The sequence below is a fragment of the Triplophysa dalaica genome, chromosome 10 (assembly GCF_015846415.1).
Source record: "Triplophysa dalaica isolate WHDGS20190420 chromosome 10, ASM1584641v1, whole genome shotgun sequence".
Classification (NCBI taxonomy): domain Eukaryota; kingdom Metazoa; phylum Chordata; class Actinopteri; order Cypriniformes; family Nemacheilidae; genus Triplophysa; species Triplophysa dalaica.
In genome coordinates this window covers 3,864,705-3,891,927 of record NC_079551.1, presented here as the reverse complement: position 1 = coordinate 3,891,927, position 27,223 = coordinate 3,864,705, and the positions used below count along the sequence as shown (strand labels likewise).

At 37.4% G+C, this 27,223-nt stretch overlaps 2 protein-coding genes across 3 annotated transcripts in view; one reads left to right on the top strand and one right to left on the bottom strand.

The window, feature by feature from the left end:
* Positions 1–23,624, bottom strand: part of LOC130429918 (uncharacterized) — a 33,443-nt gene extending 9,819 nt beyond the window's left edge. The window contains exons 1-4 of the mRNA XM_056758770.1: positions 21,242–23,624; positions 20,613–20,954; positions 18,803–19,150; positions 2,631–2,759 (exon numbers count right to left, since the gene is read on the bottom strand). Of these exons, the coding sequence (XP_056614748.1) occupies positions 2,631–2,759; positions 18,803–19,150; positions 20,613–20,954; positions 21,242–21,284 (862 nt within the window). The 5' untranslated portion in view covers positions 21,285–23,624. The remainder of the gene's footprint in view (positions 1–2,630; positions 2,760–18,802; positions 19,151–20,612; positions 20,955–21,241) is intronic.
* Positions 23,625–23,855: 231 nt separating this feature from the next.
* On the top strand, positions 23,856–26,538 carry LOC130429919 (uncharacterized). 2 transcript variants are annotated; one of them, XM_056758772.1, is made up of 5 exons: positions 23,856–24,423; positions 24,687–24,998; positions 25,397–25,494; positions 25,582–25,684; positions 25,938–26,538. In XM_056758772.1, the coding sequence occupies exons 1-5, from the start codon at positions 24,378–24,380 to the stop codon at positions 26,087–26,089; spliced, it is 711 nt and encodes a 236-aa protein (XP_056614750.1). In that variant the 5' UTR covers positions 23,856–24,377; the 3' UTR covers positions 26,090–26,538. The 2 variants fall into 2 exon arrangements, with proteins under 2 accessions (XP_056614750.1, XP_056614749.1); XM_056758771.1 differs by having other exon boundaries at positions 25,397–25,684.
* The last annotated feature ends 685 nt before the right edge of the window (positions 26,539–27,223 follow it).

The following is a 27,223-nucleotide window of genomic DNA, read 5'->3' as shown; positions in this document are numbered from 1 at the left end:
ATCAATTACTTTTGTCAGTTCACACACTAGCTTTAATATGTTATTTAAATGAATATTTTTATCAGGTGTGTGGCTCAGTTCATCAGTGGTTGTTGAACTCCAGTAAGAAGGCTATTTTATTCATTTTAAATGAAGTGATTCTCTGTAATGTAGTTGATGCTTCTTCATTAATAAATTAGTTGTTGCAAAAATGCTGATTACCGATGTATTTTCCATGAATCTGCTATGTTAGCGATTAAAACGTTACTTAGCTAATAAAAGTTAGCTTGTTACAGAGGACGTCACATACTGCAAACTATCACGCCGAAGCCGTTTCCCAAGCAATTTTGTGACGTGGCATGATGTGAACATTAACCACAACATTTAGCCACCGATCCTGCCATTCAGGTCCCTTGTCACACACAGCCGCAGCATACCGGTTACAATTCTGTGATGTTGGCACTATATCTAGCGTCCACAAAAGGTGCACAGCTGTCATTCAGTTGGAGAGGATCGTTTTCTCAGCATCTATTTTTTCGCGGTAAATGCGCTGTGAAAAAGCTAAACCTTCCGTTTACTAAAACTCAGGCGATTCATCAACGAGTACAACACAGAATTTAAGCATCTGTCACTGTTATTGACTGTATGTTTGGGTACACGAACATGAACAAAGTTTGTTGGAGGAGGCAGTGCACTACCGGGGAAAATAACAACCAGTCATTAATGTTGATGAACGGTGACTTTGTCAGACGATGTTGCAGTATATATCAGGATAACAAGTGTTTAAAAAGTGATTCATTGTTAACATGTTGTATCATGGGTAGTGTGTTTTTATATTGTTTCAGTCTTCACAACAGAGACGAAAAATATATAAATGGAAAAAAGCTTGATTGTTCACTTGTATTAGTTTGTGACAGTTCAGTTCAGTTATAAAATGACTGCAAGTCTGCATGATAAACCTATAAACCTAAAGCATATTGTTGCTTTGTGTCTTAGTAAGTACAATTTTGACTGTATTATTTGTGTCCCCTTCAAAAATTATCCTTTATAAATTTTATATGTATTGCCCCTACCTACTGTTAAATGAGACTTACGCCCATGAATTCAGGTAAAAATATTCTCTGAATGTGCCACGTGAAACATGGATTATGTCTTCTGACCTTGCTTTTGATTCAAGTGTGAGGGAGAGAGACAGCTCAGAAACCGACGTGTTCCACTTCATTACGTGCTGTGCAGAACGATAAGAATATGACACTAATATTCCGTGTGAGTGTAAGCAAACCGAGCAGTCTGTCCCGCGATGCTTGTACAGTATGCTGTTTGGTCTGCGACAACACCGAATGAAGTCAAACAAACACTTTCGTTTGGAGACAGAGGGAGTGCACAAGCTCTCTGCTCGCTCTTTCTTCTGCACTTATTACACGCGCGTCAAATCACTTTAAATGTTAAATAAATCTTGGGCGCTGCAGAAAATTGTATAACGCAATGCGACCCTGTGAAATTTGACCTTGCATGCTAGAAAAAACGCATTTGCAAGCATTTTGGTCCCAGACTAGAGCCCTGAACTCCTGAATGAAATGAGTAAAAACCGCGTTTCCAACAACCTGTCACTGTTATCAACTGTTTGAATGTATAAACATGAACACATTTCATCTGTAAATATGCACATGGTCATCAAGACAAAGGCTGTGTGAAAGAATATAGCCAAAATCTCAGATGATGTCGCGTTATGTCAGAACTGACAATAGACACTGAAAATATGTAAATGAAAACAGCTTTATTGTTGTAAATATAATCTATAGGCCAAGTAAGAATACCCTCACAGTTATCTTTAAAATCTCAAAAGGTTAAAGCATTGTTTCAATCATGTGGTGTAAATCCTGTATGATGGAGAATCTGTACATGTGTTGTTTGTCCTACAGGTTGTGATAATAGTTTGTAACTTGGCAATGTATTCCTGTATAAAATAGAGCTGTTCTACACATAGTAAGCTGAAGGCTATTTCAAAACATTGTGCGGTTGTGCGTGAATTCTTAATCCGGGCCCGAGTTCAACTAAAATTAACTCTAAGCTTTAAATGTACCAAAGTTTTTTCTTTGATATACCAAATCAAAGTTTCTGCAAACAAGAAAAGTAAAAGTAGAAACTTAAACATTAAAAATATCAATCGTACAAACTATGAGTACAGTATAAAAACATCAGGCACAGACTTTAGTTCTGATCTGCAGTCTGGACGAGTCAGCAATAGTCAGTGTTTGTGGATGTGCTATTTGAAACTGACGTTATTATCATATCATAGGATATGTTGCATCAGTCCACACAAGATCACATCCTCATGCACTCATTTTGTGTTTTTGTGACGCACAGAGTCTGAATCCATGTCTCCTGTATTTCTTTGTTTGTTAATTTTGTGTATCTGTATAAGTTTATGTTCAGAAAAGTCTGCTTGTGTACGATGTCTGATATTTTAAAATCTTTTCAAATCTGTTAAAAGTCATGAAGTGTTACTTTAACTGACAAAAATGAAAACAGGAGCAATATGACCAAACTTAAGACAAATCAAGTCAAATATGTGGAAATAAAAAGAAAAACATCAGTTTATTAATACAATGAATATATATGACTTCTTATCAGCTGGAGATTAAACTCACCCTTTTGTTTCTGTTGTTCATATTTAATGCGGCGAAACACAAACACGCCAGCAACAGCAACAACAACAGCAATACCCAGCAGGACACCACAGATTATTCCTGTCACCTGTCCTGCAGATAGACCTGGTTCTGTAATGACAGAGAGAAACATTTAAATTAACATCACACAAGTATTACTGCTATAACAACTAAAGACAGAACAGTTTTTATTTGCTCTCTTTAGATCCGATACATAACATCAGATTCCGTCTTAAGCTGACGGGACATTAAAGAGAAAGTTGAAGAGAAAGTTTTAAGTAACAGAATTTTTTTCTTTTAACATTAAAACATCTTTGTTGATTACGTCAGAATTTCATGATGGGTAAACAATCCAAAGCTGATACCTTTATGACCTACAGTATTTATTTACATTTACATTTAGTCATTTAGCAGACGCTTTTATCAAAAGCGACTTACAGGTGGGGTAAACAATGGAAGCAATTGAGACAACACAAGTACAATAAAAGCATAAGTGCAATCAAAATATAAGACTGGTCTCATATAACCTAACACAGTTTACAGAGCTAAATTAGAGTTTATTTTTATAAAGAGTAGAGAAGAAATATAAGTCAGAACTGATCAGTCAGGTGTTGACCTCAGCATTTTAAACATCTCTCAGATATACAAGTATTAAATACTTGATACAGCATCCAGAAGTACAGCAAATTATATTATTATTTTATGCTATTATTATATTTTGTCCTGGTTGTGCCGAAACCTCCAAAACACTGAAGTATTATCAAAGTTTCCATTTTTTTTAAATACTATTTATTGCTTCAATGTTTGCCAAAACCCACATAGAAACCAAGAGGTTGACCAAGAGTAATGATTTATGAAAAAAATAATCAGCAACGATTTCCAAATCTAGCATTTTAAGAGGTAGTGCTTCAACAATACAACAATCTTCTCAAATTTTGAATATGTTGTTATAGACAAGTAAGAACATTGATATTACATCTTGCAATACTTGAAGTTCTACTTTAATTCCAAAACTCTTTTTATATAACACCCTTCTTTATATTAATCATAATGATCTTGCATAATGTCCTCAGTTGATGAATCGTCTTTTAAAATAGTCGGCTATAGACCGCTTCATATTTGCACTTTAACACTTGCGAACCAAATAAAATATAAAAAAATTGCAAAGAAACTTTGTGTTTGGTATTTTTACAGTTGTTATTATTTAGTTGTATATTCAAGTTATATATTGGCTATGAAATGATCCGACACAAATTAAAGCTGTTACTTTTCACAATCCTCCTCTGAAAAAAAATGGAATTTTGCGACTGGCCTTCCTTATTTTTACCACATAAAATTAAATCAAATTTGCTAGCTCAAATCTCAAAAGTAGCTCAGAACTAAATTATTATACATATACTTTACAACACATTGTAAGAAATAAACTTTATAAATAAACTAAGCAGACTTGTTTTGAGTGATTGATTTGACGGGTTCAGAGTCTTGTGAGTTCAGTGTTTGACATGAGAGCTGTTTTAACAAAATGAATCGATATAAATGAGTCATTATGTCGGGAATCGGACATTAGCGGACCTTAGCTGGGATTCCATCCAAAGTTGCGAATTTAGCTTATGTTTCCATCCAACTAGTCAACCTTCACTTCCTAAATAACCTGCCCTAAATATCAGTAAGTAAGAGAATCCACCAAATATAATAATTTTCATATATTTATACTTGTGCAAGCAGACGATTAAGAAACGCAATAAATGCGGTGCTTTGTTGATGCCTACTGTTTGGGAAACACAGTCGTGACAGTTCTAAGAGGCAATAACACAAAATACTTTTTTGGAGGAATTTATTCGGCAATTGCGTTTCCATTTCCCATTATTCGCAATAACACTTTTTCGCAAAAATGAAAAACCACCTCAAGCTAAATCTTTTTGCGAATTTAGGCATTTTTTATTCTCCGTTTTTCACAGCTTTTAGAACGAAGGAAAACACTTCGCTAGATAGTATTTTTCCTTCATGTCATCTGCATGTGCAGATCACTTGTCAGGGATGAAAAGGCAACATGTTTTTGAGCACATTCCCACCCAGCTGTAATTCAGGTAAAAACAGGTCTGCCCCTAAATAGTCAACTAAACGTTAGTCAATGTGAAGGAGGCTTGGTCGAAAAGTTTTTCATCGGTTGGTTAGTCAAAAAAAATAAAAACACTTAGGTGACGTCATGCAGTCAGTATAAGCAGTAAAAAAAACATCACAAGAATGACATCACGTGTATGACATCAAAAGAAACAATGAGAGATCAATGCAAACAGTGCCTATGCTTAATAAATATGAAGAGACGACATTTGGTGCTGCGCGATGATGACAGCCTGACCACAAAAGCACTGAAGATACGACTCACAGTAGAAGAAATTAAGGGGAAATCACGGGACCAGCATTTAAACATAAGCTGCAGTCTTATACCCACATTTTAAGAGCTTGTCATTCCTTGACACTGACAAACGAGAAGATGAATTCACCACAGTGTCAGATCTAGCAGAAAGTTTATCTACAGAAGCTGCGCAATATAGGGATCATGACAGCATTAGTATTACAGTCTACAGAGGAGGGTGAGCACACACCAAAAAGAATATCAGGCCTAGATATCCATGCTGATGGCCATTTATGAGGAGGAGCATGCAGAAGAGAAGTATGAAATAAAGATAAAATTGGAGGAGAAACACGGGTTAATTCTGGACCGTCGACATGGTGGCAAAACAATGAAGAATGATATCCAAAGCTCGCTAAAGCAGCTCTGCGCCTGCTCTGTATCCCCTCATCCTCACCATCAGACCACAACTTTTCGAAGGCCGGCTTTGGCGTCAAGAAGTTCACTTCTTCCCAACAATGTGCATCAGGGCTGGTGTTTCTGCCACTTAATATAAATAAAAAGATTGGATAGAAAAAAGTGATGTAAGTTAGCTTTATTTCCCCCTTTTGTGGTGTTTTTGAGGTTGTTTTTATTCTGTTTGGAAACATCAGACAGATTTTTCTATTCGTTGTTTCTGGACAAGACTCATCCGTTAGGGCTGGGCGATATACCGGTATGTACATTACTACCGGTATTATTTTGTGCTATGATTTAATCGTTTGTCCTCTTTTTCAAACTCCTCGCTACACAAGCATTAGTAATCAAACAGAAAGCGCCGTAACAGTCAGAGTTAGCCTATAGCACAACCCGCTGAACTTTACTCAAACACGCCACAGCAAAAATCAAGCGTGCACAAGAAACTGCAGCTTGTGTTTGCGAATTCATAAGATTGAACGTGATATTTGAGTTAAAAAGATGAGCGAATGCACAGAAACTGAGATTGTTGAACAGCACGAGGAGGAATTAGTTAAAAAAAGGGGGGCTCTTCTGTCATATGGAACTGGTTGGTTTGAAAATCTCCGACATCGACCAACGAACCGTACTCTGCCAGTTGCGTCGCTGTGTTGTTGCAGCCAAAGGTGGAAACACCAGCAATCTCTTTCACCACTTGAAAACCATGCATGTACGCAAATATAAGACATGCACCAAAATGCGTACAACAGATCGTCCCGAAGGCGGAGGCGGCGCACACGCGAAGACGAGGATGGCTCTCAGGCAACAATCAATAAAGTCTTCCTTCACTCCGTATTACAAGGCGAGTAAAAGATGGAACGACATAACCAGTGCAATAACACATCACATAGCGAAGGACATGGCACACATTCAAACTGTGGAGGAAGAAGGTTTCAGAAAGTTGATTCAAACTCTGGAGCCAAGATACGAGATCCTCAGCTGTAAATATTTTAGTCAAACACGCCTGCCACAGCTCTTCACCGAATGTCAGGAAAGAGTTTACAACAAAATTAATAACATTGAATTTTTCTGCACCACTGCCGATCTATGGTCAAGCCGTACCACAGAACCATACATAAGCCTTACAATCCACTACATCAACAGTGAGTGGAAACTATGAAGCAAATGCCTACAAACTTCATATTTTCCCGAAGACAACACCGGGGAAATAATCGCATCGGGTCTGAGGGATTCACTTTTGTGTTGGGGTTTAAAAGAGTCACGTCAAGTATGTATGACGACCGACAGTGGATCAAACATGATCAAAGCACTGCAACTGAACAACTGGAAAAACTTTGGGTGTTTGGGACACAGGCTTCACAATGCCATTGGTAAGTTCGATTTTATATTTGAGCTTCTGAATGAATCAGCTGTTTGAACAAATCAAACGAATAAATAATTTAGTCATAACGACACTTACCACCACCTACTGGAAGTTTTAGTTTCTTATTTAATCATTTAATAAAATAATACATTTCATATTCTAATTAAAAACATTAAGCATAGTATACATAAAATCACTCATCATTTACTTATTCTCATCATTGTTCAAAGGTCTGTGTAATAAATGTTTGTTTGTATTTTATATTTATTTTTGAAGATACTTTTGGTAATGTGTCTTAACATGATAATGACTTTACATTTTTTCTTTTTGGGGGTAATTTCTATTTTTGTCATTCTATTAATTATCTTTCACCCTATTACTTTGATTTCTTATTTGCAATTTCCAGAGAGGAGGTTTCAAAACGAAACCTGGATTTCTCGAGCCACAGGGGTGTCAAGAAGAGAGTAAACACATTTTCTTACAGCTGGAAAAAACAGAAGGTCCTGATGAGTGCACAGATTGAAAGAGGCCTGACCTCACACAAGCTCATCACAGAATCTGCAACAAGATGGGGATCTAGTCTGCAGATGAGTGAAAGAGTCCTGGAACAGATGAAAGCAATAAAACAAGTCCTGGCAGCAGACAAAATGACACGGCGCATTGTACCTACATGGCAAGATATCATGGCCCTGGAGTCAGTCACAGCAGGACTGATGCCACTCCAAGATTTACAGATGCCCTTTCAGGTGAAGCATATGTCAGTATGTCCTATTTGTAGCCTGTCATCCATCTGTTAAATACAGAGATTCTTAATCCAGAAGAGGGTGATACCGAACTGACCCAAGTGATCAAAACTAAGGTTCTTGATTACTTGAACAGCACAATAGCAAACAGCCTCTGCTCCACTACCATCAGCCATGAACCCCAAGAAGAGCCTTGAAAGCTTCTTTAAGACCAGCAGTGCATCTGCCTCATGTTCACAGAAGCAGATAATTGAGCAAGAGCTAAACAGCTACATTCTGATAATGACAACAGACAGTGAGACTGATCCTTAGGCGTGGTGGCGAATTCATGGATCTCATTTCCCACATGAAAGTTGTCTGGCAAAAAAGTACTTGTGTATTCCTGCCACAAGCTCCCCCTCTGAGAGGGCATTCAGCACTGAGGGCAACATCGTCACATGTAACAGGGCGGCACTAAAGCCAGAAATGGTCAACAGGTTGATGTTTCTGGCACGGAACTTGTGAAGAAGTTGATGCAGTGTGAGGTTGTGTGAAAAGCGTCACATTTTTCCAAGGTTATTACTTAGAGTTCTTCTTTTATTTTATATTATTTTATTTTACATACCGTAAATTCCGGACTATTAAACCGCACCCACTGAATTAAAAAAAAAAAAAAGATTTTGAACATAAATAAGCCGCACATGTCTATAAGCCGCAGGTGCCTATTGGTACATTGAAACAAATGAACTTTACACAGGCTTTAACGAAACACGGCATGTAACAAAAATAAATTGGCTTTAACCAAAACCGAAAAAAAAAAAAAAATTAGCAGTAAACCGTAGCCTACCAAGAAAGTAATTGGTCACTATCTTCCTCCTCCTGTGCACTGAAACCACTGAAGTCATCTCCTTCGGTGTCGGAGTTGAATAGCCTCAGAATTGCTTCATCCGATATTGGATCGTTTTCATTGTCGCTCTCGTCACTTTCATCCGGAGGCAAATCCCCAGTTGAGCCCTCTTCAACACGCAGCAGTCTAGCCTTTCGAAACCCGCTGATTATAGTGGATTTTTTGACAATGCTCCACGCTGTCAGGATCCACTGGCAGACTTGACCATAAGTTGCTCTTCGCATGCGGCCCTTTTAAGTGAAGGATTTCTCCCCACTTGTCATCCAAGCCTCCCACTGAACACGGAGCGCCACCTTAAATGCACGATTTACACTGATGTCGAGTGGCTGCAAATACTTTGTTGTGCCTCCAGGAATCACAGCTGGAATTGAGTTTGTCCTCTTGATGGCTTCTTTCACCGAATCTGTTATGTGGGCCCTCATGCTGTCCAAAACGAGCAATGCCTTGTTCCTGTGAAAGAATCCTCCCGGTCGCTTGCCGTAACACTCCGTATGCCATTCATGCATTAGGCTTTCCGTCATCCATCCTTTCTTGTTGACTTTCACAACAATTCCTCTCGGGAATTTTTCTTTCGGCATCGTCGTGCGTTTAAAAATCACCATCGGTGGAAGCTTTTCTCCCGATGCCGTGCAGCTCAGAACACAGGTGAAATGCGATTTTTCATGCCCAGTTGTTTTCAGTGTGACGGATGATTCGCCTTTCCTGTTGACAGTCCGAGTGAGAGGCAGGTCAAACGTCAGAGGAACCTCGTCCATATTTATGATGTCGTGCGGGCCGATGGAATGCTCCGCTATCTTTATATCAGTGAATTTGCGGAAGTTTGAAACTTTTTCCTCGTAGTCGCGAGGTAGCTGCTGACATAGATTCGTCCGTACCCTGATGGACAGGCCTTTACGTCTCATAAATCTGAGACACCACGATGGTCCACCTCTAAAATCCTCAAACTTCATTGCGGTGGCGATTGTTTTGGCTTTCAGTCGGATCTGCACAGTTGAAACACCTCGGCCGTCTGCTCCCGGTATGTTGACCCAGTCTTCCAGCTCATTTTCTAGTTCGGGCCATCTGCTTTTCTTTCCTCTGAAAGCTTTACTTGTCTTTTTGCACTGAGTCAATTCCTCAAGCTGCTGTTTCCAACGTCTTATCATCGACTCATTAAGACCAAGCTCCCGTGCAGCAGCTCTATTTCCTTTTCCAACAGACAGATCAATCGCCTTCAACTTGAAAGCTGCATCATATGCATTTCTCCGTGTCTTTGCCATGATGAGGGTGACAAAATGACTACCGTAATCAGAAGGATGGGAAGTTTGAGCGCGCTCGATTTAATCTAAATAGTAAACAAAAAAGTTGTTTGACCTTAACCCGTTCGGCAATTTCATTGGTCTAATGAAAGCTTCATTACGCCAAAAAACTGAGCACATCACAGAATGTTTAAAAAAAAAAAATTGAAAGCGGGAAAAAAACATGTATTAGCCGCTTCATTGTTTAAACCGCGAGGTTCAAAGCGTGGGAAAGATGTTGCGGCTTATAGTCCGGAAATTACGGTAATATTTAATTTAGACCTACCTCATGTTGCCACTTTACACTGTTTATATACTTGATGGTGGAGGTTTGAAATGTGTACTTTAAAAAGTTTTCAGTATTTAAGTTTGTATAAACTACATTTTCTTTGTAGTAATCTTTTGCATACTAAACAGTGTTTTATTTTATTTAAAAAATATTTAATTTCTTCCTCATGTTGAAAGTTTGCACTGTTTGGGAAAAAATAATTGTACAATTAAAAGGTGAGGTAAAAGTTACCTTATTTTCCATGTAGCAAAATATTTTCATTTTCTTTATCCCATGTGTTCATTGTGTTCAAATAAAAGTCTTTTTAAGGTCTAAGTCCCATCTCTGACTTTTTTGTCATACGAGGTTAAAATACATATTTTGCCTATAATTGAACTAAGGTGTACTAAAATGGGATTCCATATTTTTATCATATCGTAATATCGATATCGACTGGACAGGGTTAGGTTTGTAAAATTCATATGATATGAATTTGAGTTCATTTTGCCCACCCCTATCATCCGTCGGCTTTATATGGCAGTTAGCGCTGACATTTTTCTTGAATTTTTCCGTTTGATTTGTATTCTGGAGGATTCATTCCATTGTTTTTGCAATTTATGTATTTTGTTTGACTTGCTTTGCACAAAGTTGTTTAGGACTTGTCCATAGACCTATTTTTTTCTTTTATTATTTACTTTATTTGTAATTTTTACTCTTTTTCTACTTAATATTTTATTTTGTACAAATATTTTAAAGAGTTGTCGTTTGCGGTATTTATTTGTTTTTTTCTCTTTAAAAAAGAATTACAATTTCAGTTTATTTTATTCAAAAGGGTGTTTTATGTTTGGGTTATTTTGTTGGCAAGTTCATTTGGCATGTAACTGATGTTATAGTTTGTATTTTTGTTTAATAAATTATTTAAATGTACAGGCAGTCTCCTTGATGTTTTTCCAAGACATGATAATTAAAACGGTTTCCAGTGTTGCTGCGGCTCATTTATGTGTCCGTTAAAGTGCTTAATTTATATTTCAAACAATTGAATATTATGATTTAGCGTTTCTCTGTAATATGGAAGTGTTAATAAACCATTGGGCAATCGTGGCCCAATGGTTAGAGAGTCGGACTTGTGACCAGAAAGTTGCCGGTTCAATCCTCAGGGCCGGCGGGTAACGATTACGGTGCCCTTGAGCGAGGTTTACATACTGCACAGCTCTACACTAGCTTGCCTCCGTTACATATATACGCAAGTAATTATGTTAATATCATAAATTTGTGATCATTTGACTGATTGCTGAAATGAAGGACTACTAGTCGACGAAAAATCTTTAGTCGGGGGCAGCCCCAAGTAAAAATATTCTCTGAATGCGCCAAGTGAAACAATAGGCTCGTTTGAGATTGCACAATTCTGTACAGAACCGATCACCGGTGATCAGAGCGAGAGGCATGACGATAAGAAACGTGTCCTAGTTACGTCCGCCTTGCTCTGATGTCATGCTGACGTGAATAAAAAAAAACTCTCACGATGGCCAGGCGGCTGTATCAGATTCTTCAGCTGGGCGCAGTTGCTCTCGACCGACTGCGCTGATCAAAAGCATGATGGGCAACGACTAGCTGACGACACCGCTTAATGCTCATTGGCTAAGATTAGGGCATGTGCTTTATTTTATTTGTTTCGTTTGAATTATTACTTTTCTCAGTCCTATTTGTTGTAATTTTTACTTTATTATATTTTATGTTGGTGTAAATTTTTATTCAACAACCTTATTCCATGAAATAAATAAGCCAATCCATCAAAACAAACGCTACATTTACATATAGTATATTACACTGTACAGCATCTTAACTAGGGATGCTCCGATCCGATATTTGTATCGGAAATCGGCGTCGATACTGAATAAAATTCTAGATCGGGTATCGGTGACAAATTGGACCGATACCCGATCTAGCTGACATAAAATTTCTGCTAGGCGATGTAAAAGTTCCTGGAGACACCAGCGCTTAAACACTCTCAAGGCTGTGCTTTGCGAAGCGTGTGACATCATACGCTAGCAACGTGCTCTGTACGTAGTGCGCGTGAACAAGCGAATATAGCTTACATTGAGCAGCGAACAGCACGGAGCGAGCCAAAATATCTGCCATTTAGATTTACTTTAGAACAGCTACGCCAACAAGTTACACCGCTGTTTGCAATACATGCGAAGTAAATGTTCCGAGGGGTGGTGATAAAACTGTTCATTATAATGTTACTAATTTAAGCACGCCGAGTTCAATAAGCTGAAGAAACTAAAACGAGACGGTACGAAGCAAATAACTTTGGAGGAGACAGCGGAAAGAATTCAGAAATTTCCATCTGGTAGTGTGAAAGCAGCGAAAATCACTGAAAGCATACTGAATTTCATTGTTATGGATTTGCAACCGCTGTCCTTCATAGCGAACAATGGCTTTAGACCACCTGGAGCCGCGGTACGACATGGTTGAGCGTAAATATTTAACTGAGACCTGAACTGTACCAAAAAGTCTGCAAACCCGTATACGAACAAAAATAAAGATGTCAATGCGCTGAGTTTTGGGGATAATTTGATTTAGAATTTCTATTTGTACCGACTAAACTATTATATCTTTTTCCGTTTATTTTTACATGTGCAGCACAAGCTAGGGAAGCTAGTGTTTTATTTATCTTTCGGTGTTGGATGTTAAATTTGATTTCCACTAAACTTTAGCTTAGTTTAGTGGACTTTGCTTTAATGACTAAAGCATTAAAAAGAGCAGATTCCTGTTTGAATATCTAAAGCAGTAAAGCTATTTTTTGCTCAATTTCAGCTGCTTTATTGTTTATTATGCATTGATTTTTAAATTATATTTGCACATAACAGTTATTCAGAGATTTTGTTTCCATTAATTTATACCTGTTTATCAAGCTAGTGAAGCAGTTGTTTTATTCAGCTGCTTAATTTCCACTTTAATTTTGAATTTCAAGTTTAAGATAGTGAACATTTTGTTTTATTTTGCTGGTTTAATAAATAATTCACTAAATTTGTGAATCATTTGTTTGATATTTTGTTTTACGGGTCAGGAAATGAATGTTAAGTCGAGCTTGATGTCTTGCACAGCAATGCACACAGTTTATTAAGTAATTGTGCAATTTAAAAATGTTACCTTAGTATCGGATCGGTACTCGGTATCGGCCAATACTGAATCTCAGGTATCGAAATCGGTATCGGAAGCAAAAAAGGTGGATCGGAGCATCCCTAATCTTAACATGTGTTGCTTGCTTCTAATACCAAGTAGACCTTTTTATGTAGGCCTTTTAGAAAGTCTGAAATGACTTTGAAAGTCAGAAGGACTGTACAAATTGAGCACTTCAACAAAATTACAAATTCTTGGGACATTCCTAGAAAAAAGACAAGCATTTTTTATAAGGGCCAGTGTGCCTTAAAAGCAACTTTTAATAATAGATAAAAAAAGATTGTCCTCGTCTTCATGTAAAAATAGGAGTATTTCAATTGCATCTGCTTCGTACGCGCTAAAAAAAATTAACGCAATCTTTTCCATTGGTGACGTTTGCAGTCCAAAACACAGCGAGATTCATGAAGTGTCCGGCTTGCCTGCACTTTTTTGACTCCTCCACTCACTTCAGCCGCCTACTCTCATCTTCATTTCAGGCGAGACAAGGTGCATCTCAAACGAGCCTATTGATTCTGTCTTCCGACCTGGCGTTTGATTAAAGTGTGATGGAGAGAGACCATCCACAAACATAGTAGTGAGATCACAGTTGGTCAAAGCAGGTTAGAATAAATGAATCCTCAAAAAAGCAAAAGTGATCAGCCTTTTCAGCTTGTTTATTTAATTATAAATAAGTGGAGGCAGATTTATTTTCCATTTTTATACTCCTCCTGGCAAATCTTGCACTGCAAACTGTGAAACAACATAATATAAATTCCTATTAAAGCTACAAAGGTTACGGAGTCAGCAGTGAGTGCTTCTCTTTTCATTTGTTTGATTCATATCAACAACATAGAATAGCAGGGGCCCGTTTGAATAAGGAAGTTCAACCATCACCAAGTTAAAATTTGAACTGAGTTGATTTACTCTTCATTTACTTTTCAGTTTCAGACCAGCTGATTTGAGTTAGTTCAATCCACTCTGAGTAAGTTCACTCTAGGTTATGCGCGTGCAGCATGGCGATGAAAAGCCATCATCAATTGAGTGAAGATAGCACGATTCACCATGGCAACAGCACGTGACAAAAAGCGCTCTGTTTATTTCTCGCCAATCGAATTGGAGGTACTGTTACAAGTGTACGGTGAATATGAGCACATATTTAGAAAAAATTGCTTCACGTGTTAATGCTCAAGTTTATATGTAAATCACTTTTATATTTATTTTTAATTTATTATCGAACTCTGAAAATGGGAATTATATTGCTCTCGCTCTCTCTTTATTTCTTTAAAATTTCATGAAGGATTGCACCTACATGAGAGAGAGCGAGAGAGAGCGAGCGAAAGGGGGGGGGAGCGTGCGAGCGAAAGGGGGGGGAAGCGTGCGAGCGAGAGAGAGAGAGCAAGAGCGAGCGAGAGAGCGAGGGTCTCTCTCTCATGTATGTGCAATCCTTCAAGAAATTTTAAAGAAATAAAATGCTCTTGCTAGTAGGGTGCCTGATTGGGTGATGTTAAATATAGCACTTAAACTGGCCTTAAAAGTTAAGATAAAACTTCCAAACGGGGCCTCACAATTCTCTCCCGACATAAATGTAACTCTCTGCGAATTAATGCAGCTTCCTCTTCTATGGGTTCCTGAATAAATGAACATGACATTTTAAGGTCTGTGTGACTAAATTGAGCGCGATTAGGAACACGAATCAATAAACAAATGGCGTATGCAATTTAAACACCTCTCGCGCTTTGAAAAGGGAGCGGAGGTTGTAATAAGCTCAAGGTTTGCGGAATAAAACCTGCTCCCGACCAGGTTAGGTTCACGGAGAGTGTTACTCTGGTAAATCACTCGGAGTATAAGATACCTCGATTTCTGAAATGGGCTTGACTTACCCCGCGGTCAAGACCCGCCCCATTTTAATTCTGATTGGCTGGTAATGTTTGTTTGGTTGAGAGTGATAGCTGTGTCCCTCTCATACTATTGATGAGAACGTAAGAACTTGAACTGATATCAAGAAGCTTTTTTAAATGTAACCTTTTAAAGTAAAAAAAAATCTGCAGTCAAACGCTGTAAACCAGAGATCCGGCATGGTGCCAGAAAACTTTAAAGTGGCCCTGCAACGTTTCATGCATTCTCGTGGTCTTCTCATGCTTGACATGGCCAGCTTGTCAAAAAATTAGTTGGACGTATGACTTAGTATTTCAGTGCTCAATGCACTCCCCCAGCGATCGTACAGGTTTCAAAAAGTTTTTTTTGAAACATGAAAAATTGTTACATAACACACGCATCAACCATGGAGAGTGGGAGAAGGAGCATTTGAAAGTCCCTTTCAAATGTGTGAAAGAGAGAGAGAACTAAGTTTGCGAAGTTGAGCTGTGTTGTTTTTACACTGCATTTGGGTGTGGATATAACACTGGATTTGGAGATTGTTTAAAACTGATAGATGAAGCGGCGCTCCCGGCCCTAAATGATGCCGGACGTGAACCGCACAGGGTAAGTGAAACTGTCTGTGTTTTGTTGGCAATGTGTGCACACATGCTTTAGTTCCACCTCCCCCCCCCCCTCCCATGCGCACATGTTTACGGAAATAAACGTACAGCTGTATCTGTCTTTTATTAATGTGATCAAACTAAAGACTCTACGGATATTTGAAGGGTGTGATACTATGAGTACTAAGTACTCAAGATTAACATGAGATATGCAGAAGCTATGTGTGTTTTGGCTACTTTAAGCCCTGTGCACATTTGTTTTGAAAACACTACATCAAGGTTGTTCACATTATGCCGTTTTCAACAGAAATGGAAAAAAATTGTGCGTTTTGGCTGTTCATGTACACGTCAATGGAGTTTTCGGGGACAGAAAATGTTGACTTTTAAAAAACGGGTCTCAAAGTGCAAGTTTTTTAGGAACAACGGCGTTATTGTCTAAATTCTGAGGCAGTGATTTCCAAAAACAATGACGTCGTATGCACATGATTATTCGCAAAACAATAATGGTGGCCTCAAGTACAAAGCATTTTTGCAACGTGACATACTTATTGACGTTTGTCCAGCAAAAAGAAAGATTTACAGCACCACTACAACCAGCGGAGACAAAATATTTGCACACAACAAACTTTAAACACACATACACATCTAAAAACATTATTAAATGCACTTTTGGCTTGAAACTGGCTGTGTATGTGTGCTGGGTCGTTTTGATAACGTTGTCCTGTGTACATGAAACTTTTAGAAAACGCAGATGGAAAAACGTTTCCATTTTCTACTCCATTGCTGTCGTATAAACGTAGCCTACATATAGCCGAGAATTCTCCAGACTGTGACTTCAATAACACATTTACATTCAGGCATTTGGCAGACGCTTTTATCCAAAGCGACTTACATTGCTTTATCCTATACATTTTACAAAAGTATTTGCAATCCCCTGGGATCGAACCCACAACCGATCTTTGTTTCAGTTGTTTCTGTGATGTACTGAAATATAATTACAAGCACTTCATACGTTTCAAAGGCTTTTATCGACAATTACATGACATTTATGCAAAGAGTCAGTATTTGCAGTGTTGGCCCTTCTTTTTCAGGACCTCTGCAATTCGACTGGTCATGCTCTCAATCAACTTCTGGGCCAAATCCTGACTGATAGCAACCCATTCTTTCATAATAACTTCTTGGAGTTTGTCACAATTAGTGGGTTTTTGTTTGTCCACCCTTCTTTTGAGGATTGACCACAAGTTCTCAATGGGATTAAGATCTGGGGAGTTTCCAGGCCCTGGACCCAAAATTTCAACATTCTGGTCCCCGAGCCACTTAGTTATCACTTTTGCCTTATGGCACGGTGCTCCATCGTGCTGGAAAATGCATTGTTCTTCACCAAACTGTTGTTGGATTGTTGGAAGAAGTTGCTGTTGGAGGGTGTTTTGGTACCATTCTTTATTCATGGCTGTGTTTTTGGGCAGAATTGTGAGTGAGCCCACTCCCTTGAATGAGAAGCAACCCCACACATGAATGGTGTTAGGATGCTTAACTGTTGGCCTGCGACAGGACTGATGGTAGCGCTCACCTTTTCTTCTCCGGACAAGCCTTTTTCCAGATGCCCCAAACAATCGGAAAGGGGCTTCATCTGAGAATATGACTTTGCCCCAGTCCTCAGCAGTCCATTCACTATACTTTCTGCAGAAGATCAATCTGTCCCTGATGTTTTTTTTGGAGAGAAGTGGCTTCTTTGCTGCCCTTCTTGACACCAGGCCATCTTCCAAAAGTCTTCGTCACACTGTGCGTGCAGATGCGCTCACACCTGCCTGCTGCCATTCCTGAGCAAGCTCTGCACTGGTGGCATTCCGATCCCGCAGCTGAATCCTCTTTAGGAGACGATCCTGGCGCTTGCTGGACTTTCTTGGACGCCCTGAAGCCTTCTTTACAAGAATTGAACCTCTTTCCTTGAAGTTCTTGATGAACCTATAAATTGTTGATTTAGGCGCAATCTTAGTAGCCACAATATCCTTGCCTGTGAAGCCATTTTTATGCAACGCAATGATGGCTGCACGTGTTTCTTTGCAGGTCACCAAGGTTAACAATGGAAGAACAATGATTTCAAGCATCACCCTCCTTTTAACATGTCAAGTCTGCCATTCTAACCCAGTCAGCCTGACATAATGATCTCCAGCCTTGTGCTTGTCAACATTCTCACCTGAGTTAACAAGATGATTACTGAAATGATCTCAGCAGGTCCTTTAATGACAGCACTGAAATGGAGTCGAAAGGTTTTTTGGGATTAAGTTAATTTTCATGGCAAAGAAGGACTATGCAATTCATCTGATCACTCTTCATATCATATAATCTTCATTCTGGAGTATATGCAAATTGCTATTATAAAAACTTAAGCAGCAACTTTTCCAATTTCCAATATTTATGTAATTCTGAAAACTTTTGGCCACGACTGTATATTCATAACAGGGGTTGAAGTATTGGGGATCGTATACAAAGAAAGCTCCTTTTGCTGTTAGACGCATCTCTTTTGAATTGTTTTCAGTTGGCAGGATGCGTTTTGCACACTGCTTATGCACGTTTTTTGCCACCTGCAGCGCCTCGTGTTTTTGGTGGAGCACTTGGAGTGCCTGAATTTGAAAAAAGTAAACTCGGAGCAAAAAAGCGCTTGACGTCATCCGCCTTTTTTCCAATTGTCCAATTGAATGAAAGGAGAGATGGACCTTTTGATGTGGTGACAGAACTTTACAGTGGCTTGAAACGTCCGGAGACTGCAATGGTGAAGGAGAAACTTGTATTGGCTGACACGGGTTAACCGAGCAAGGTCAGAGCAAGTGTTCTCTGCTTGTACCTTTTTAAAGTTTCTGATAATATGACAGTTAAAAGCAATCCTTGACCGACAGGAGAGCAGTTTCTGTGGTTACCTTGCAACATAAAATAAGCTTGTGTTTTCGAACATCAAAATTTTTGATGTGATCGGCCACTTACAGTACACCAAAATATGTTTGAAAGAGAGTGGATTCTGACATGAACAATTTTCGTCTGTTAAAATGTATATGAGAATGAGTTTTACAGTTTGTGTGGCTTTTCAGCTACAGTATGTTATGAAGGGAGATGTGTTTCTTTAAGATATGAGATGATATTAACAATCATTACTATGAAAGATACTCACCACTGACAGAAACACTGAATGTCTTGTATTTTGTGTCTCTGTTGTTGATGATCTGTAGTTTATAAACTCCAGTGTCTGTGGTTTTGGTTTTTGTGATGAAGAGAGATCCGGTCTGCTCATCCATCTCCAGTCTGTCTCTGAACATCCCATCAAGAACATCATCATATATTGAGCTCGTATATTCTTCTTTATCACCTTTAGCTAGAAGAAGGCCTTCTTCTCCAAACCTCCACAGTATCAGATCACCTCTCTGTGTTTGAACATCAGTGTGTAGAGTCACAGAATCTCCCTCAATTACACGCGCTGACTTAACATCACTTTGTTCAAAACCAATAACACGTGGAGCATCTACAAAAAAACAATGTCACAAACAGATCACAGTTATAAAACAATGTCAGCTAAACTACAAGAGCTTTAGTACCGTGTTAAAAAAAATGACTGGTGGAGAAACAGAAGCTGTGTTTTTTAATAGCTAACATGTCTAGAAAAATACTTGTGTGGCCGCAACCAGCATGCCACCAGAGTTCAGTGCTGCTGGTACCATAGTTACTGTACATACTCTTTTTTTACAGAAAAACTCAACTACTGCGGAAATGAATTGCATTAATCCACATGTGTCATTCATTTCCGTGCATGCCAGTAAAGTATGGGACAAGGAACAAACCACACGCAAGTTATAAACCCTTGCAGAATAATGGAAACATAAAAACATCTTGGAGAGAATATCATTCTGAACGAACACTTGTGACAGCAGCAGCGGAGGAAGTTTCACGTTTCCGTGATCTTCAATGCCATATATATCTGTTATTTCTTAAATAAATCCTTTGAATGTGTTTTAGGGTGCTTTTTAATGTCTTGTCGCTCTTGAAACCTGACAAAGTTTGTAGGCTAAGTGACTATCTGTCACTGCAGTATTCACTTTTCTTGGTAACGTATTATAACATAATAGAAGTGTTTATCCTAATGCTTATTATGAATTTATTCAGAATTCTATAATGTTAATAATATGTTAAATATTTCACCTGTAGGACGGATGTACCAGTGTTCTGCAAATCAGTTTATTTGAGCATGTCATTAAATAGTGAATGCAGAATACTGAAGGAAAGCTTTTAGTCATTTTCATATACGTTGCATTAATACATTGTTTTGGCTTTAACATTTGTATTGTGTAAATAAGCAATAAGATCCCTGAGGCTTCTGTTGTGTGTAATTAAGTCACAGCAGAAGGCTTAACAATGCTCTATGTGCATCGAACAATTATTAGATATCGATAAAAGCCAAAAGTAAAATCTGCTCATCAAATAAATGTAGTAACAAACAATAACCAACAATGAGAAAAGCAACAATTTATTAATCGTGTTTAATGTTAGTTAATAAAAATTTGTGTGAGATGTGGTCTATTCAATAACACTTAACATATCAGTAAATGTTAAAATTGAAGTCAAATTAATTTAAAAAAAAATGTAAATTTCCTTAATAGTCATGTTCTAGTCTTATTTATTTACATTTACATTTATATTTAGTCATTTGGCAGATGCTTTTTATTTATAAAAATTATTCCTGGCCTTAATGTTGTGGCAGTTGTTTCCACGCTGTATTTAAAACTGTATTGAATATCAATATTTTGAGGTATTGCCTCGAAGTATCATGACGGCACTGATTTTTAAAAAGAAAGTAGTTGTATTAACTTGTCTCAATGACGTAACACACGTACTGTAACATATGCAGTCCGCACTTTGAATCTTTAGTTTAATTTCATGTTAAAAGTAAAAGTAATCTTAATTAAAACTCCAAAAACATTTCTGCTTACCTCTGACAGTAACTCTGAATCTCTTGTATGTTGTTCCAGTGTTGCTTTCATGATCTACTTTATATAGTCCAGAGTGTTTGTGTTTAATGTTTTTGATGATGAGATGTCCAGTCTGAAGATCTAATATCTGCAGTCTGTCTTTGAATCTCCCATCAGCCAAATCTTTATATGTGATACTACCTTCACCAGTCATTTCAGCTATAAGTGTGGCAGAACCTTCTTCTCCAAACCTCCACAGTATCTTTTCTTTGTTCTGTAGTTTAGTGACATCAGTGTGAAGAGTGACTGATTCTCCCTCATTCACTGACACTGACTTCTCATCTGTCACAGCACCAAACACACCTGAACAACACAAACATTAATACAGAAATTAAACGTGTCAGACTGCTGATAATGTCAGCACACAGATCTAACGGAGACTAGTGAGTCTCGTCTAATAAAAAGACCAAATCTAAAGAACCTAAAGACAGATTACAGATTGAGCCCCCAGACACTGTTATTCCCATAAATTAAAACACTTTTTGGTAACGTTATTTGTATAACTAGTATAAGAACGCCCCAGATATCAGTAAATATCGTTTCCGGTTTCGAAAGTGAAAGTATTAAATTTGACATAATAAAACACTTACCGCACACGAGTAATAAACCGATGCTTTTACAAAAACTCCTCATCCTGCTTTAGATTCCACTAGCAAATCAGTTAATGAAGATATTCAGTGTAATTCATCTAAATCAGTCTGAGCCGCACCCACACGGACGACGACCACTGCTGAGCTAACCAAACCTGCTAAAGGCTAACAAAGACCAACTCAATGCACTATTCACACATTAATTAATAAATTAATATCAAGTATCAGAAAAAAAGAAGTATCACTTAAGGTTTCCGATCATCTCCAAAGATTATATTGATCTAACCGGTGAAAAGATTTACAGCTAAAATAACGTCCAAAAGGAGGTATAGAGCGCTCTCGTCTAGCCTTCCGACTTATGGCGGCTGATGAAACAGCGTCAGCAGCACTTGCGCCCTCTACCGGACTGAATGCGAAGGTTCACTGGCCCTGTCCCAACATGGCGCACTTCATGCCCAAGTACTGGACTTGCGTTATCGTGGACTTCGATTTCGCGTGCTCGCCAAGTCTACGAGTTCGTAGAGTGTCCCATTTGTATTTTTAAGCGCTCATAATAAAAACTTTTAACGAAGTGCATTTTCTTACTTTAGGTAATAAAGCATGTTTTGTATATTTATATGTAGTTGTCTCTGGGCTCTGAAAAGCTGAACAACACAGCTTCTGTATTATAGAGAAATATTAAATAACAACATATATTCATATTAAGAAGTGTATACAGAATAGTAGTGTAAACAAATAAATACATATACATATAAACAGTTGCATTTGTGTCATGACAAACGAATGCATTACAAACATAAGTATCTATTTCATAATGCTTGGTTGGAATATAAACATATGAAATGTTGAACAATAAAAACCGACAGCTCCAGTCCTAAATAACAACAATGGGACAACAAGTGATCGACTTCACGTGGTGCTGCGCAGACTGATCAGCGAATGACAACAAAAAACCGCGAGAGTGATTAGAAAGCAGCACTTGCTCTTTCCGGTGTGATGACCTCAAGTCTGCCCCAAAATACATTCCCATGTACCCTTGTGGACTCATGCTTAGTGCCCTATAGGTCTGCACTTCCGGGCGTAAGTAAGTAGGTCTATCGCGTCTTTGCATGGACTTAACATGTGAATCACTCGCGCTTAACGCGCCATTCGCGTTTGGTCTAAACACAAAATAAGAAATTAAATTAGAATTTTATCAAAGCATACATTTAAAAATGTATCCGTCATGGTTATATGTATATGTCTGACATCCACAACACTCCTCCTATCCATTCTGTTACTGGGCGTTCAGAAGGATTTCCGGGTTGAGCCAACGGATTTGGCGAACACGCGCACTTTAAGTCCACGAGACCGCAACGCAACATGAAGTGAGCCATTTGGGCAAGGGCCATAGTGTCCTTCTCAATATACCCCCTCGTTTCCTCCTTCCTCCATCCTATGACCCGGAAACCTTCTTCTTGAGTTTTACTGGCGGTTGCCAAACCAGCTTATTGGTGCATTGCCGTCACCTTCTGAACTGGAGTGTGGATCCAATTGCTGGAAATTACCTCAGTCATCCTTAATATATATGTATGTATATTAAATAAACGATTATTTATTTTTTTTACACTCTTTCTATCAACCCCGTTTCTTATTTTTTTTAATTGCTCATTTACTTCCTTTAATACCCCACAGAATAATGTAAATTGCAATTCCAATTGTACAACTGCTTCTTTTCATTTTAATTCCTTTATTTCATATCCTTTACATTCTATTATATATAATTATATGTTTTTTATTTAGCCGTTGGCCTAGATGAATCTCCGAAAAATCAATTTGATAGTTCTGTCTGGTGCCCAAAGATAAAGTGGAGTAATATTCTTTCTTTTGTTAAACCTAATACCTTGGTGTCACCACAGTTACAATGTTAACGTTATATCCTCAAGATTATATGATGTCAAAAGAATTCTGTGCTCAGATCATGTCTCTTATGACTGAGAAACTTGCTCAAATAGGTGAATCATTGTAAGTGATGTTTAAACACGAGATTTAATACTTTTCAGGCTCTTTTGAGAAGTCTGAAGTACACAAGTATTTCTCAGTTGGAGGATTCTCACAATGACATCATCACTTTCTAGTCATAGTGTTGTACCACACATATAGTGTACATTTGTATTACTTTTACAAAACATTTTATAGAAACTAAAGTAGTAAAAATGTGGTTGGTGGTGAATCAGTCATTCTCAGGCCTATCCCTTCCAACACTAGCAACGCCAATCCTTACATGTTAGTTAAATTAAACATGAAATGAAATGAGTTTTTAAATGTGAAAAACTATAATGTTAACCGATATAAAGGGACAGTTCACCCAAAAATGTAAATTCTGTCATCATTTACTCACCCTTAGATTGCTTCAAACCTGTATGAATGTATTTGTTCTGCTAAATACAACGGAAGATATTTTTAAGAATGTCAGTAACCAAAACAGATTTCATCCCCCATTGACTCCCATGGTGTTTATTTTTCCTACTATGGCAGTAAATGGGGGATGAGATCTGTTTGGTTACTGACATTCTTACAAATACCTTCCTTTGTGTTCAACAGATAAAGTAATTTAAACAGGGTTAGAGCAACTTGAGGGTGAGTAAATGATGACGGACTTAAAATTTTGCTTGAACTATCCCTAACAGGCATGTGTGAATGAAGATATCAAATCAAATCTGATTATTGTCACACATAATGTACACAAGTGTACTGATGGTGAAATTCTTTGGAGCCATGTGCCATGGCAGTACAAGCAACAAGATATGAACACTTGTTGTATGTAATATACATAATCAACAATATACATACATTTACATATACATAATGTAAAATATACATATCGAACATATGAATGTCGTAATTTATTTCACAAACAAAAAAACATATTTTCTTTACTTTTAGTTTCAGTCATTGCACAAAATTGACTGTTAGGTTTTCTGATGTCAAAATGAAATTGTCGAGACTCACATCAGTTCTGTCTGCAGTCTGATATTATTGGTGGTTTCAGTAAAGAGGCGTGATCACGCATCAGACTCTCAGCAGCAGATAGTTATGATAGCACTTCTCACCGTTCATTTACTCTTTTGATCTGTTCTGTGAGCTGTTGAAGAAAATGTATGCTGTGCTTTTGTTCTGTTTCTCCTTGTGGAGTCGGTTTGGTAAGTGTATCTTTTTTGTAATCATTTATAAAATGAATGCTTGAAATCAAACATTTGATTATGGTATGTCAATATTAACTTTGTTTCTATGATCTCAGTTGTCAAAAATGTGTATAGATATTATATTATCCTAAATAGACAGACACACGGCATAAAGTGACGAAGGTTTCTTTACCATTTGTATAGAAGTATTTATGTGAAGAAAATATTTTGCGCTGCTGACCACAAGGTGAATTGAAAGTAAATTGTTGTGCATTTTCCAGGTGTATTTAGTGAGTTTGTGTCAGTAACTGAAGGAGATTCTGTCACTCTGTCTGTGGATCTCACTGAAGTGAAAGATGGAATCTCGTGGAAGTTTGGAGCTCAAGAAGTTGTCATAGCTGAGATCAATGCAGAGAACAATAACATCAGTTTATATGAAGACAGAGCTGATGGAAGATTCAGAGACAGACTGAAGCTGGATCACACTGGATCTCTCACCATCAACAACATCAGAACGGATCACTCTGGACTTTATAAAATCATCACCAAAACCACAGGGAATCAACTCAATATATTCAACATTACTGTCTATGGTGAGTAGAGAAGAAATGATACATATCTAATGAATATATTCAAATTATAACATGTTAAAATACCTGTCATAAATATTTAAAATATAACTTTGGTAATATTTATTGGTGAATGCATTGCAATGTATTTATGTAGTTAATTTTGTGTTAAATTAATAATGTTTTTCTGATGCATTGATTTCATATTAATATGATTACAAATGAACTGAGCATTAATATGATATTTGAATGTTTAAACACTCCGTTGTATTGAGTTTTGTCCTGTGTTTCAGGATCTGAATTCATGTTCTGGGTTTTTTAACTCTGCCACTTTGTTTTCACAATAATTCCACTTGATTTTATGATGGTTATTTAATGACCCTCTTGTTTATTGTAAACTTATTTGATTGAAATGTTTTCAGCTCTTCTGCCTGTTCCTGTCATCTCCAGAGACTCTTCACAATGTTCTTCATCATCATATTGTTCTGTGATGTGTTCAGTGATGAATGTGACACATGATGTGAGTCTCTCCTGGTACAAAGGAAAGAGTTTATTGTGCAGCATCAGTGTGTTTGATCTCAACATCAGACTCTCTCTACCTCTGGAGGTGGATTATCAAGACAACAACACATACAGATGTGTCATCAACAATCCCATCACAAACCTCACACAACATCTAGACATCACTAAACTCTGTCACACGTGTTCAGGTACATCAGCTGAGATTTTTGTCATTTATATTCATTTTTGTGGTACAGAACCGTCATACTTAAAATGTATAAAAGTTCACAATGAAGGCATTCAAACAATTCAGAAACTCTCTAGAGTAACTCATTCAGTATATATGTGTGAATCACTCAGATTTGCAGAATTGAGTTACTTTAATTGAGTTAAAACCAGAGGAACTAACCTAGTCTGTCATAAGATTGTGATGAATAATAATGTATCATTGTTTCTCTAAAGTCCTCTACTGCTGTTGTGGTTTCACTGAAGCTGTGATGCGATTGGTCGTCTCTGCTCTGGTGGGTGTGGCTGCTGTTGCTGTTCTGGTTTATGATGTCAGATCCAGAGGAAATGAACAGAAGAAGAGATCAGACACTCAATTAAATGAATAATTTTTTTCTCTGTCTATGATCTAAAAGAAATTAAGTTATATCACTTTGTTGTCCCCTTGAATAAAGGCATCTACTAAATGTATAAATGCTATTTTAATAGCTATAAAGCTATTTTTCCAGGCTGCGTCACTGAGTTGACGACTCACACATGCATACACGCACACACATATATAATTACCAATGTTAAGTATAAGATAAGTATATCATGTTCTGCTTTAGTTGTGTTCTCAATAGATCAGGGGCTGCATTATAGAAACATCTTATCTCAGAATCCTCTTTACTCACCATGTTGATATTAAATTACAGCCCATTTAAAATGTTGAACTTCTCCAATCCTGACTCAGAAGATTCTATGTCATTATATGCCATGTGTTTATTGATCTCTTCCTGAAACCATTTCAGATGATTTTTATAGTGAGCAAATATTATTGATTATATCTGTGCTGATATTTTGCATTACTATTTGTGAGTTTTAAATGTTTTGTTAATAAAAACACAATATCTCAATAACAAGATTCAACGTCTTTTAAAATGACAGATTTTACAAAACCCAAAGATGAAAGTACTGAAAAATACTTGGAAGAATGCTTGTAACCAAAACATTCATGGTCACTTTTCTCTACTATAGTAAAAAAAATATAATCAATAATACATTAACCCCAGAACAGCGAAATATCTTCTTTTGAAAGGCTAAATGTCACCGGTGAATTAATTTTGAATCATGCAAACATATGGATCATACGTCACAGAAATTAGTTTTGTTTATATTAATGAACAAATTAAGATTAAAATCAAGAGTCGGCAAAGTGACAAAAAAAAGTGCAGGTTACACGGACGAAAATACAGTTTTAATGTTCATAACCCAAATTGAAATAAATGATGCTTTGATATGTAAATATATAATAAATATTATTTAAAAAATGTAAAATAATAAAATTAAATAGATAATATTAAAATATTAAGCTTTCCTGTAGCTCAGTGGTATGAGCATTGCGTTAACAACGCAAGGTTGTGGGTTCAATCCCAGGGGATTGCATATGCCTATGTAAAATGTATAGGATAAAGCAATGTAAGTCGTCTGCCAAATGTAAATGTAAAAAATTATAAATGTATCATATTACATATTATATACAT